This window comes from Stegodyphus dumicola, chromosome 11, assembly GCF_044657685.1.
Source record: "Stegodyphus dumicola isolate Sdum_Otavi_A_Nest chromosome 11, ASM4465768v1".
Classification (NCBI taxonomy): Eukaryota; Metazoa; Arthropoda; class Arachnida; order Araneae; family Eresidae; genus Stegodyphus; species Stegodyphus dumicola.
The window spans coordinates 76,496,608-76,510,586 of NC_140778.1; the positions used below are offsets into that span (position 1 = coordinate 76,496,608).

A 13,979-nucleotide genomic window follows, 5' to 3' on the forward strand; every position below is an offset into this window, starting at 1 on the left:
GATCCTGCAAAAGATCTTGAAATATTGGCATTTTATTACGATTATAAAATGGTTTTATCTGGTCAACGTTTGCGGTGCAGGTTTCACCATTCCTGGCTTTTAACACCACTACAGCCTGAGTTACTTTTTCTACGACATATGGTCCTTCAAATCGTTAATAAAATTTGGCAGTTTTATCTTCTGGTGCTGAAGAAAGTGAATGCTTAATTTTTAACACTTCATCTCCTAATTTATAAGTTACTCCCCGTCGTTTCATATCATAATAAAGCTTCTGTTTTCTCTGTGCTACTTCAGTGTTCTTTTTTGCTTCTTTAATTAATTTTTCTATATCGCCCATTTTAAATTATGGGGCTTTTTGTTGAACATAAAATAATTTATCTAACGGCGTTATAATCTTTCTGCCTAAAAATAACTCAGCAGGAGTTTTGCCCGTCGTATCATGTTTTGCGGTCCTAATGACGAAAGCATTGACATAGTTATCCCAGCTTTTATGAAAATTTTTAACATAACTACGGATAATTTTCACTATATTTCTATTGACCCGTTCCGCTATATTTGATTGCGGCCGATATGGGACCATTTTTAAATGACGTATGCCCAGTCTTTGGCACACGTCTTCAAATATATTACTTACAAATTGAGGGCCATTATCCGATATAACTTTTAGGGGATATATATATATATATATATATATATATATATGTATATAATATATAACACTTTCAATTGCACAAGAGGCCCTTGCTTTTACAACTGCATTTGTTTGTGGAACACTTTCTTTTGCAATAACAGTGTGTACATATACTCCTCTCTTTTCAATCTACACCTGAGCATATCTGTGATTGTCGACATACACCGGTGAGGGTCCGAATGTAGAAGAATGTAATGCAATATTCGATCTTTCACCGACGTATTTGGTGAATGCTGACATTCTCCGGTGAAAGTCGACATTCTCCAATTTCGGTCTTTGACGGTAACATATGTTTATAAGATTATATATATATATATATATTGTTTATATATATATATATATATATATATATATATATATATATATTGTTTATATATATATATATATATATATTGTTTATATATATATATATCGTTTATATATATATATATATATATATATATGTAATCGTTTATTGCAATGCATTGTCGGAAACGCTTTCCTGGCCCATAGTGACGAGAGACAACACAAGAAAAATAGGGTACGAACATTGTAAAGATATTTGTTTATTATTCTTAGCGCAGCGGAAACTAAAAAATAAGAACAAAACCAGGGGATCGCCATCAAAGAAAGTATTCGAAAGTTCCTTCGAAACGTATCCTAAACATGGGTTTGGTAGGGATAGTCCAGTGCATTGTTCAGCAAGATCACGAGACCTCACTTGCATTATCAGTTCCTCTCGGGGTACGTCAACACATTAGTGCACGAAACCCCTGTTAGAAGTCCAACAGGAACTTGTGGCACATATTGTGGCAGGTGCTGGGAAAGTCCTGGGGATGCACGGTATTTTCCAGAACATCTCATGTTGGATGTGCGAGAGATGGGATACCTGTAACAGGGTGCAGGTCGTAATTTCGAACACCTTTTTTGAAGTCCATAAGTGTCTAATTTTGTTCCTACTTTTTAATTTCTCTTGTGCTAAGCATAACTGGTGTCCGATCTTTCTTGTGTTTTGTGTTGTTTGCACCGACCAGGAAAGTGTTTTCGGCCATGTTTTGCCATTTAATTTTTCGTCGTCGTCGTCTCTCTCATATATGTGTATAATTACTTATGACTCAAGTGTTGCTACTATATGATGACATTTACAAACTACAAACACGGTGTTTAAAATGCTACATATTCCCATCCGAAAATATCTTTTTCTTTTCCTCTTGCCCTTCAAATAAGATATATGTGTCCTTCATTGCAAAATTTCCTGGAACTTTAATTTTTCTTTTTTCAAGGAGAATGGAGAACATATTTCAGTATAGGCAGGTGTCAATATTCAAACATCAAATTGGAAAAGCCATTAAAGTGTGGCCGAAATGCTCAGAAAGGCTAAATTAGAATAAGGATTTAGGAAATACATTTTGAAAGATTTTGCAAATTTTCCTTCAATAAATTTAATGGAACAGGCAAAAGAAATTACAGGAAACAATAAATATAGGAGAAAACAGGTATTTCGTTTCCTAATTTGCTTTGCTTTGAATGATTTCTTTCTTTCTTCCTGTATAAATAAATAAACTTTAAGAATGCAACTGAAGAATGAGAATAAAAGTTTCAATTGAAAACAAATGGTGGCAAAAATCCTAGTGCGGGTCTGCTGGAAGACGACAACGACCAGCACTAGGATCCGAATTTGGAATAACGAGAGAAAATTTGAAATCTGTGCAGCCAGCGATGCAAAGAGATTGATCTGAGAGAAAGATGACTTAAATGAGGAAACTCGGAGATAATTTAATGATATTTAAGGTTACCTCTACTGGGATAATAATAAGAAAAGGTTAACATACAAAATACGTATGTAAATTATACAAACATTGAAGAAATTTAAAATATCCGGCATGCGTAAGAAATAGTAATTGATTCAAAAAATAAATGAATCCAAAGCTCTCAAACTTATACTCGTTTAAATACAGGTTTTGCTGATTCAGAAAGAACGTTGCGTGTATATCTTCTAAAATGCTTTTTCCATCCTTTGTTTGTAGTTGTTTCCATTTTCATTTCAGTTTCCTTTTTTCCTCTTATTTTGCAATTTTCGTCATTGTTTCCCTCTGTTTTTAAGCCACCTGTTTATTATTTCTGTTATTATTATCTGTAAAAACTAAGTAAGGAAAAGTAAGGCACTGAAACTTTGCAAATTATTACGCTCTACGTGAGATTCATGGAGGCCGCTTATTGCATACAAATAACGCAAAATGCTTTAACTTATCTGCTTGGCTTTAGGTCAGAACAAAACAACAAATTCACCCTTTGTAGAAAACCATTCTGCCAGGCAATAATCTACGGGGAGTTTTTTCCCTATGAAACTGAGCCAAAAGTGTTATATAGTATCGAAATATGGAAGTGTTGTACATGTTAAACGTGATCGTCATTGCATTACTTTCACTATTTTACTACTGAAATAAAGATATAGCGATTATTTTGTAGATTGGAAAATCCTCCTTGTGATCATGAAAAGGAGCAAAAACTGAAAAACGAGAAAGAACTGGAAAACGAGAAGGAACTGGAAAAGAAGCGAGAACCGGAAAAGATGCAAAAACTGGAAAAGAATCAAAAACTGAATAAAAAGGAAGAACAGGAAAAGAAGGAGAAACTGGAAAAGAAGCAAGAACTGAAAAACAAGAGAAAACTGGAATTGACACAAAAACTAGAAAAGAAGCAAGAACTGAAAAAGAAACAAAAGCTGGAAAAGATACAAAATCTAGAAAAGAAGCAAGAACAGGAAAAGATACAAGAATTAGAAAAGAAGCAAGAACTGAAAAAGAAGCAAAAATTGGAAAAGAAGCAAGAACTGAAAATGAAACAAGAGCAGAAAAAGAAGCAAAAACTGGAAAAGAAGGAATAACTGAAAAACAAACAAAAACTGGAAAAGCAACAGAAACTAGAAAAGAAGAAAGAACTGAAAAAGAAGCAATTACTGGAATGGATTCAAAAACTAGAAAAGAAAGAAGAACTGAAAAGGGAGAAACATATTGAAGAGATACTAAAACAAGCACACAAAAATGAACTGGAAAGGCAGAAGTTGAGGGAAAAATTGCAAAAACCAAAAAAGAGAGACCTGAAAATGAAGAAGAAACTGGAAAAAATGCAAAAACTGGAAAAGAAGCAAGAGCCGGAAAAGATGCCAGAAATGGAAAATATAGACGAGTCTGAAAAGACGCAATACCTGGAAAAGAAGCAAAAAACGGAAAAGAATCAAAATCTGAAAGACAAGCTGGAACCGGAAAAGAACTGTCAAACCCGAAAAGGAAACCGGTTGAACTGCGAAAAGAGCCAGAACTGGATACCGACTGTAGAACGATTGATTTAATGACCAAACGAAGCAAGACCCGGAAAAGAAAAATAGAACAAATAAATCATATACCTGCTTCATTTTACCAAAATTTATTATCAACAACATTTTTATTATCAAGAACTTTATGGTATTCTTAGTATATGGACGGCATTTGATAATATTTTGCTCGGTAAGTGTAACTACTGATATATTATTAGCTAGTAATTAGTCATGCTAACTTTAAGATACCAGTATTATTTTAGCAGCAACTAAATACACTCTTTCGTAGTTCAGATCTATGTTTTCAGTGCCTTTCATGGCTGCGAGGTCTTCCGGTTTTACCTGGAAAGTCACAGTTTATTGACTTTTTTAACACATAGCTTTACACATGACAATATTTTTCAACAATAAATTTATGTTGTGCTACTGGCTTTAAATTGTGCAAATAAATATTGCACGGCATATATTTCATAATTGAACTCATGAAATTAATTTATACAAATTTCATTTTAAAATTTGTTTGACCCTGAGCTGTCTTATCCAACTGCAGATATTCATAGAACTTTATATCAAGGTTCAAAGAAACGTTCAAAAAGGAATGTTTATCCGCTTTTAATTATGTGTTAATCAGCATGATTTGCATTACTAAGATTGTAATTCTAAACAAATTAAAAGCTATTGTAGTATGTACATTAGCTTTTCATTTGCTTTCACCTTGTTTAAATTCAGTTTGACATACCACAGTTTCCGTCTCTACTCAGGATTTTTTCAGTGTAAAAATTCAAGATTACAAATTGAAATGAGCGAAAGAAATAACTTTTAAAATGTGTGTATACATTACATCAGAATCATAATATAATTAGATAAATAAACTGAATAATATGTTATAAAGCGAATTTATATCAATTTCGATTTCTTTCAAAATAGAGATTTCTTCGCACCTCACAAATCTCACAGAAACTCTCGGTTTGTGATTCGTGAGCTTTAGTTTTTTATATTTGGAATTTGGCAGCAATATGATTCACTGTTACGATGCAAATTCTTGCTCACAAATTGGTTATCTAACTAGAAAATGGTATAATTAAAATAAAATTAATATTATTAGATGGAAATGTTGGTTTCCTTTGCGTTTATCTGAATGGTATCGTATATATAAACCTGTTGGAGACGTTTTTTCCCACACATCGAATAGACACACATAGTCACATAATATAAATAATCTGACTACAATACTATAGTGTAAGATGAAGCTCTACCACATTTCTCTATTACTTAAGACTGCGAAAGATTTGTTAAAGCATTACAGGATAATACTCTCATGGATCTCGCCGTTCTGTTTCATTTTCTACCCTCGAAAACACATTATCTTAGTACAATAGATTACTTTTGAAGGAAGGGATTATTTGAAAACATTGTAACTGTAAGAATTACTCTCTGACGTTATTACTCAAAGAGCGGTTGAGAGCATAATCTTTGGCTATCCGCTTTAAGCTGTATTAAAACCATTTTGAAATGTAACGCCTACAAACTGAAACGTAACTTTATCTTAATTCTGTGCTATTCATTAGAGTTATATACATTCCCATCAATAGATACTGAATGGCTAAATATTCTGGTTACCCAAATCAGTTCTTTTTTTCCTCTCTTCTTTTTCTTAATTTTAATTAGTCCGGAAAGTAAAGCTATAGAGAATTTCACTTCTTCATTAGAAATCTGATTTAGAATTTTGTTTCCGAGATATTTGTTTCCTTATCCCTTTTCTCAACACAAAGATTGAAAAACGTAACATCGAAATTTTGAAAACATTTATACACTAATAGAAGGGAAAAAAAACAGAATATAATGGTTCAGCAAGCATGTAAATATCTCTATCACTTAAGTTTCAGCTATGTTTGTTATAGTATATTCAGGCGTATAAGGCGCACTTTTAAAAGAAAATGCAAGATGAAAATTTATGGGTACGCGCTGTACGCCAGCTATAAAAATGTTATGTTTAGAAATATAAAAAAAGTGAGCATACGAAAATTAGATTTCTGCGTGTAATTAAATGCTTTTTATTTAAGAGAAATAACATAGTTTATGTACTTAAAAATTTTCGTTATCGGATTCTGTTTCATTTTCACCTTCACCTCTGATCCATACTTGCATAGACAGATCCAAGTTCCTCATATACGTCTCAAGCTATAACTTCAAGCACATCATCGAATTCTGTTTCATTTTTGCCGTTACTTTTACTCTGATCCACAGATAAATAATCATCTTTAGTTGCATCTAGACCGTCAGATATACCACATAAATTAAACGGGTTTAATTTTATTCCGTGAATTTATTATCTACTGACACACTATTTATGGACTGGCATGACGTATTTGTTCTCCATTTGTAATTGCGTTTTCACCTTCACTTTTGTTCGAGTATTCCACTAACGTTTAAAATATTTTTTGATGATTTATTGACATATATGTCTAATATCTGAACTAATGGCAATAATCCGCCTGGATAAACTGTCATATCTGTATAACACTCTTTCAACAACATATTTGTGTTATCCGTTAGATGGAGGCTGAACATGTCCCAAAGTATTAGACTTTCTTGATTATCTGAGGCAAAAGGAAGCTTTTGCCAAATATTTCTTATCCACAGTTTCACAACATTTTTCTCCGCTGATCATTTCTCGTGAATACGGATGAAAACACTTTCGGGAAACTGCACTTCAGCAAAGTCATTCTTTTAAAGATATCGATGAGCTTTTAATTTCGTACGGTCGGCTAAGCAGGAGATCAGTACGGTGAGGTGAGATTTCTCGTTGGCCTATTGATTTTATGTTAACCGTTATTTTTCTTTCATATCATTGTTTCTTTATCTCCTACTATATCAAAACTACAGGAATGACATCCATATTTGCAACACGTGATAGTAAATAAATTTTTACATATTTTTAAAAACTCATCAAAGTTTTATCTCTATATTTTCGAGGCCTTTGAAAAAATTTTATCTTCTTTTCTCGGAGAACTGAATTATTCCGTGAAGTAAATCGAAAACATAAACTCAGTTTGCTTTAGAGTTTTCACTTCCATTTGCACTCATTTTTTCTATTTTTAAGGCAAAGAAACGTACGCTGTTTCTTGTTACAATTAATCCATTCTAGTGATGATGGGGATTTTCTACAATGCAGTTTCCAACACTTTCGCCGACGGTAAGTTATTTCATTACTTCTTTATGCAATACACATTTATTCTTTGGCGCAATAATCATTGTAAAATTTCATGCTTCTTCCACTCGTGTACGAAGCATTCATGAAAAGCAAACTGCATGATTTCCATTTTCTTTCGCAAACTGAATGACTTAACATTTGAAACTTGCATTGTGTTTGTTTCGTTCGGCGAAAGCCATAACTACTGCTGAAGAAAGCACTGGATGAACTACACTTCACTAAAATCAAATGTGATATCGTTAAGTCTTTGTTGACATCAGAACCACGGCTTCAAATGACTACAGAAAGAAGAAACATGACTCCTAATTCCGCAAATTCACTTTGGTCGAAAGTGCACTCTTATCCAAATTATGTTCCTTATTTCTCGAAATCCTAGAATAACATTCTCTTCCACATCCAGAATGAATACAAATCACCTCCTACCTTGCAGAAATATTTCCCCCGATAATCATATTTCCTGCGCACCACCTTATCGCTTGCCAAACTGCAATGTTTCCACAATTGACATATTTCCTCGTGTTTCCTAAGGTATGAAATAATCAAGAAGAACTGTTGCGGGATTTGACGTTTTTGGTATTGCCAAACCACCATGTGTATTTTAATGCTTTCTTTATTTACTAAAGACCTGATGCATTGTAATTAAGCGATATAAGAACTTGATTTATATGCGATCACGTTTTCTTATACAAAATGTTCCAACAATGTGCTTATGCGTTGTAATTTCATTTATTCAAAACTCAGCCTAGTTATATTTATAAAATTTTCAATAGCAAACGAATGTTTTAAGAAAACGGTTTAAACGTTTTGGGTCAAGATACTTTTCAAAAAAATTCTAATCCATAAATTATTTATATGAGAAATTTTTATGTAAAAACAAATGGCGCACATTTTTACGTTTGAAATTTACTGGCATATTCCATGCAAATTTAGTAAGAGATTTCAGGTTTTTATCAGCTAAAGGAAGTCAAGGATTTCTAGAATAATTTACAAAGTTCTGTCTATTGTTAATTGGTTTTTTCATTTCCAAAATAGAACGTTAAAAATTAAATTTTGTGAGAAGTCTTTTTATTTTTTTGGCACGCTGCATAATGAGTTCATTTAAAAAAAGCTGAAAATAAAAGTATCAGTTTTCTACATTTTACTAATTATTTTTTCCTCCAATACCTAGACTTCTGTTTCGGAAACTTTCGTTTCGGTTATAACAAATAAATCACAAAACAATTGACTGATGTCAATCGAAATCAGTCGGAGATACTTATGTTCAAAATTATTTCATAACGAGTGCCAACTTTTTCCTCATAAAATTATGAGTGTCGGAGAAACATATGAAGAGCTAGGCTTCGTAATTTTTGCAAAACAAATGACTTTAAATTTAAAAGTACCAAAGCGCAAACATTTACGTTTTTCAAAACACTTTTGTACTTGGAAGTCAATGCCTACCACAAACGACCAAGATCCGGTCTGAACTTTTGCAGACAGTGCACAGTCATCCGTTTCGAGTACCTTTCATTTTGGTTATTTGCGTATGCCATATAACTTTCTCAAATATTCTCATGCTTGTGACTCAGAATTGAATTATCATTTTAACTGATATTTTTATGTGATGTGTAACAATAATTTTGTTTATTTTTCAGGATGAAGATTCAGGCCCCCTTTGCGCATACCGACTGTAATTTGAATAGCCAGTTTACAATAACAAGCTTAATAGTAACCGACCGTCATAGGAAAACGCCCGAGGCTTAAAGGAACGCGAATCTCTATCAAAGATGCAACTTGTGTAAATGCAATTTTGACTTTAAAATTCTTTTATTTTCCCTTTCTCGTGTCAAAAATATTTTTCTCTTCAATATTTAATTTTAATAACGTGAAACTTTTAATTTAAATTTTTCTTTTCGCGATTTTTACTTTAAAAAGATTTTAAGTTCTTTCATTTTACAAAAGTAATACTGATTTTAAAAACTATAAATATTTCCTTTTGGTTTTTTATTTTAAAAAATTGCTTTTAAATGCTCACTTTATTTATTTTACAGAAATATTATATACTCTTATAAGCTAAACATATTTCTTTTTCGTATTTCCATAAATGCCATTTTTTAAAAATATTTTACTCCTTTTTATTAAGGGGTGTTGGAAACCCTATAGCAACAATGTTAAATTGGCCATTTTTGGATTACCTTTTCTGAAAATCTGCTGTTCTTACAGGCTTGAAGGTTTTTACGTAATTAAAGTACATCTATCACCTCGCGCTCTTTCAACCACGAGGCAGGTTCGTCTATGCACTCGCCATAGTAAGAAAATAATCTCTATCTTTTAAATTTTATCCTCTAATTTATTACACATAACGGTACACAATATACAATAAAACAAATATCACTAGTATAGTATACATTTAATTATATACATAATATAAGGCGTGCAAAACATGTTTTAAGTAATCTCAACTATATACATAATATAAGGCGCGCAAAACATGTTTTAAGTAATCTCTTTCCACGCGGCATGGCTGCCGGTCCAATCGCTAAAGTACCAAGTCTCGTATTCACCCCACCAGCCTGCTTCGATCGGTTTTTCCGAGGAATCTCGAATTCTTTTAATACGGTGTCTTTAATCATAATATAGTTATTTCAATCCATTTCATCGAGAGTCGCGATCAAACTTTAAACTTTTGTTTTTAAAGTCTGCAAAATAATTTTCCCTTCTTCAGAAATTTTATAGAGATTAAGAATCACTTCAGCATGATGTAAAAAGAACAGCCATTTCTCAGCTTTCGATGGTGGGTCAATCATAACTCTTTTCATTATTTTCAAATGTTTCAATAATCGTTTCCCTTGCTCTAAGAATCTCTAAGAATCTCCTATATCTTGATAAAAATAAGATCCCTTAATTTCTCATTTGCATATAAAATATACTTTCTCGGTGTCTACTGGCTTTAACGCCTGACATTCGAATCATGTTATTAACAGACATAAAAACAATTTTTATTTTCTAAGTTAATATGGTTAATATATAAATTAAGAAGAACTTACCTTTGATCCCGATAGTCAAAATGTCGAACGAAGAGCACAACTTGACGCTGTAAACTTTAATCATGAGCACACTGCACTGGCACGTAACTTGACATGATTACAACACGGTAATTCACGTTACCCCTGATTTAATTTTTCACGATTTCACTAGGATGATGAACACTGATGATCCCATTTTACCACTCACTGGCTGTTAACTTTTTAGCACATCACGCTTTCACAAATCTGATGAATTTATTCGCAAACATGGCCTTAAACGCGCCATTTTCTTTCCTCATAAAAATCTTCTCACATCGTAGATCCATTCGTGAACTATCACCGAATTTCATTTTATAACTTTCAGTAACTTTTTACCACCATATTTATTGATTATTTTCACTATTTAGTGATTTCCTTTTTCACAATCTTATCCTATCGACTGCGTCGATTTGCACCTCGCGCCGTTTCAACTCCGAGGCGGGTTCGTCTATTTCTCATGTGCTCGCCATAATAGGAAAATAATATCCACCAGCTTTGAAATTTTATCCACTAATTTATTACACAATACACAATAAAACAAGTACCACTACTATACATTTAGCTTAAGTTATCTCTATGCACCCGGCATTACTGCCGGTCCAACCGCAAAAGTCACAAGTCTCGTATTCCTCCCACCGGCTTGGCTCGACACTGTTTTCCGTAACTACTTACCTTCCATTAACCGTTTTTCGCCCCTCGAGGATAAAATGTTCTGGAAACGTCTTCCGCTAAGTGAAGGAACATCACAATACCTAGCTGAGTATCCTGAAACGAGCTTTTGAATCATTTTAAATTTTAGAGTATTTTACAGAATATTTTGTTACGCATAGTAAAATTTAGCACTAATTATAATAAAAAGCTCATTTCGGCAAATATTTGGAAACGTAGTAAATAAGGTATAAAAATTTCAGATACCAGTGAGCAGTAGATCTTGAGAACAGGTACATCGAGTATAAAAAAAATCACATTCGGAGAAAAACGCGTTTTTATGTAAAACTTCTCAATTATCAAAGCATTCAATAACAAATTAAGGCTAGATTTTGTACAGTTCTAATTTTCATACAGATTAAAGAATGGTGTTTTAAGAAAGCTAAAATTGTAGAGAATTTGAAAATGCAAATATCAGAAATCCTCATTTTTTGACAGGTTTTGGCTTTCAACACCCCTTTAACTATTCTAATCTTTAAATTCCTTTCTCTTTTTTCTATTATGGTAAAATTTGATACATAAATTTAATTCTTTGTCTTTTAATTTTTAATTTTACATCTCTTGTCGCATTTTTCTTTAGCGATTAACATTTTGCATGTTGCTCATTAATATTATATTATAATTAACAAAATGAACAAATATTAAATAATGAGATGCTCAATTAAAAGTAAATACAGATTTAATGATAAAAGGGAAATTTTTAATGTCATTACAAACAAGATTTCAAGGGGTTCAAGAGGCCGTTGCCTAAAATAAAGAAAACAATTCGTGGTTTCCGGAAGAAATGAAACTTTAAAAATATTTTCGTTGTCACAAAAACAAAACATTTTGAAACATTACGTTATTCAAACTCTTACGTCACTTCCGAGTGTCACGTTATCTAAGATGGCATAGGTTTCGGCTACGTACCCAAGCCTCTGGAATATCCTGAGGGCGGTTGGTTACTACACCTGTACCAACGATAGTGAACCTCCGGTGATATCCTTCTGTCTGTACCTGAATGAAACTGGCTCTTTTTGATGGCACACTAGCGAAACACTAAAAAATCATGATTTAAACGACGATTATTTAAATAATTTAACTGGTATTTTAAGGACGAGGATTTAGATTAACTGCTGATGATTTTTTATTTAGGTGATCATGAGTATATGGTTTAGTGATGAAGAGTATGAATAATTGAGTCGGATGATAATAAAACTTTAGGTGATTGGGTTTTGTATCTAGGTGAAGATCTTTTATTTTGACGACGACTTCAATGATGATGATGAAGATGATACATAGGATGATTTAGAATGACTGATGTGATTTGGGTGATGAGGGGTTATCTTCTTCTGACGATGATCATGGTGACGCGATATACATGATGGTTAAAATGACGGTGTGTATTAAGTGATAATAAATATTTAGATGAATTTGATGGTGATATAGTTTTGACAGATGACGATTTTATACCTGATGTGAGAGTGATTTATATAATAATTTAGAGGAGTTAGACAATGAAGACGATGATTAAATGAGGATGAAGAAGATGATGATTTGTTTGATATTGCTTTCTATTTAGGTGATCTGGAGGATTATGATTTATCTATCTCAACGATGATAATGGTGATGATGACATATATGACGGCTTACACTGATGGTATGATTTCGATGATGATTATTATTTAAATGATGGTTTTGAATTATCTGGTGATAATTTTATAATTTCTTTCTTGGTTATTCAGATAATATTTTGATGATGATTTAGACGATTGAGGTGATGAAGACGATGATCATATGAGAATCATACTGTTGATGATGGTGATTTAGATGATACTGCTTTTTATTTAGTTGATTTGAGCGATGATGATTTCTCTAAATTTGGCAATGTTTTCAATGACGATGATGATGATAATATATATATGATTGTTTAACATGAAGATGTGTTTTGGGTAGTTATGCTTAGTTAGATGTCTTAGATGATGATTTAAATTTAGCAGATGAAGTTGATTGGATTTAGAAGGAAATTTATATAGATGATGATTTCAATGAGTTAGATATTGATTTAGATGAAGGTTAATTCCCTTGCTAATGATTATTTAAACAATACGAAGGGTCGTCCGAAAAATTACTTTGCCGCAAACGTTAAAAAAGAAAGCCTAATTACCTGGAAAGACCTATTGCAAAAGATACAGCTATATTTCTGCTACTTCTCAGCATAAGAAACATCGGAACTGTACCAATTGTCATAACATCGGTTACCTATTTCCATTAGAGTGTCGTAGAAGTCTGTCGGCTGGGAAGGAAGGCAGCCCGTCACAGTTGTCTGCAACATTGCAACTGTAGGAAAGTGTGCCCAGACAAGAACGTCTTCAGGTGCAATAACACGTGGAAGTACTTAACAGCAAGATCAGAGCCATAGAATGGATGGTCAGACATCTCCCAGCGAAACGTCTGCAACATATATTTTGTGGAATTCCCCGAATGCGTCAGATGTTGTCGTAGGACACCACAACACCAGCACTGAGCATCCCAAACCATTTCTTCTGAATGGCTCTTCAGATGTTCTCTAGTAAAGCGCAATAAAGATCAGCTTTCACCGGGGCACCACTCGCCAATACGTCAATGAGTAGACTGCCTTTACTAACCCAGAATACCGTGTACATCAATTTCCGTGCATAGACTGACTGAAGATCCTCCGGCTCTTGGATCCCTGTAACGCCAATCAATCGTGAGTTGCTGGTTTCTGTGGTGAAGTGAGCGACCCACACCTCATCACCTGTAACGATTCTGTTAATTTGCGTTCAATAAACTGATTTATGTATCTGCTGGCTCTAATTCTTTGTGTTTAAATTTTGAGTATTCGAAATGGAACTCAAATACAATCAATCATCTATATAGATTACATATCAATTCATATATTTGAATTAAATACATATTTACTTACCGGCCCGAAGCTTAACACGTTGATAGTGGCGCCGGTCTCTGGGGACCGGCAGTTAACTTTCCGTGTGGCCGGCGTTGGTCCTGGAATTTTCGTTTGGCTGG

General features: G+C 33.2%; 1 protein-coding gene across 1 annotated transcript; it reads left to right on the forward strand.

The window, feature by feature from the left end:
- The first annotated feature begins 2,545 nt into the window (after nt 1-2,545).
- On the forward strand, nt 2,546-13,749 carry LOC146994131 (uncharacterized). The gene is made up of 2 exons (XM_085826870.1): nt 2,546-4,176; nt 8,835-13,749. The coding sequence occupies exon 1, from the start codon at nt 3,243-3,245 to the stop codon at nt 3,555-3,557; it is 315 nt and encodes a 104-aa protein (XP_085682996.1). The 5' UTR covers nt 2,546-3,242; the 3' UTR covers nt 3,558-4,176; nt 8,835-13,749.
- The last annotated feature ends 230 nt before the right edge of the window (nt 13,750-13,979 follow it).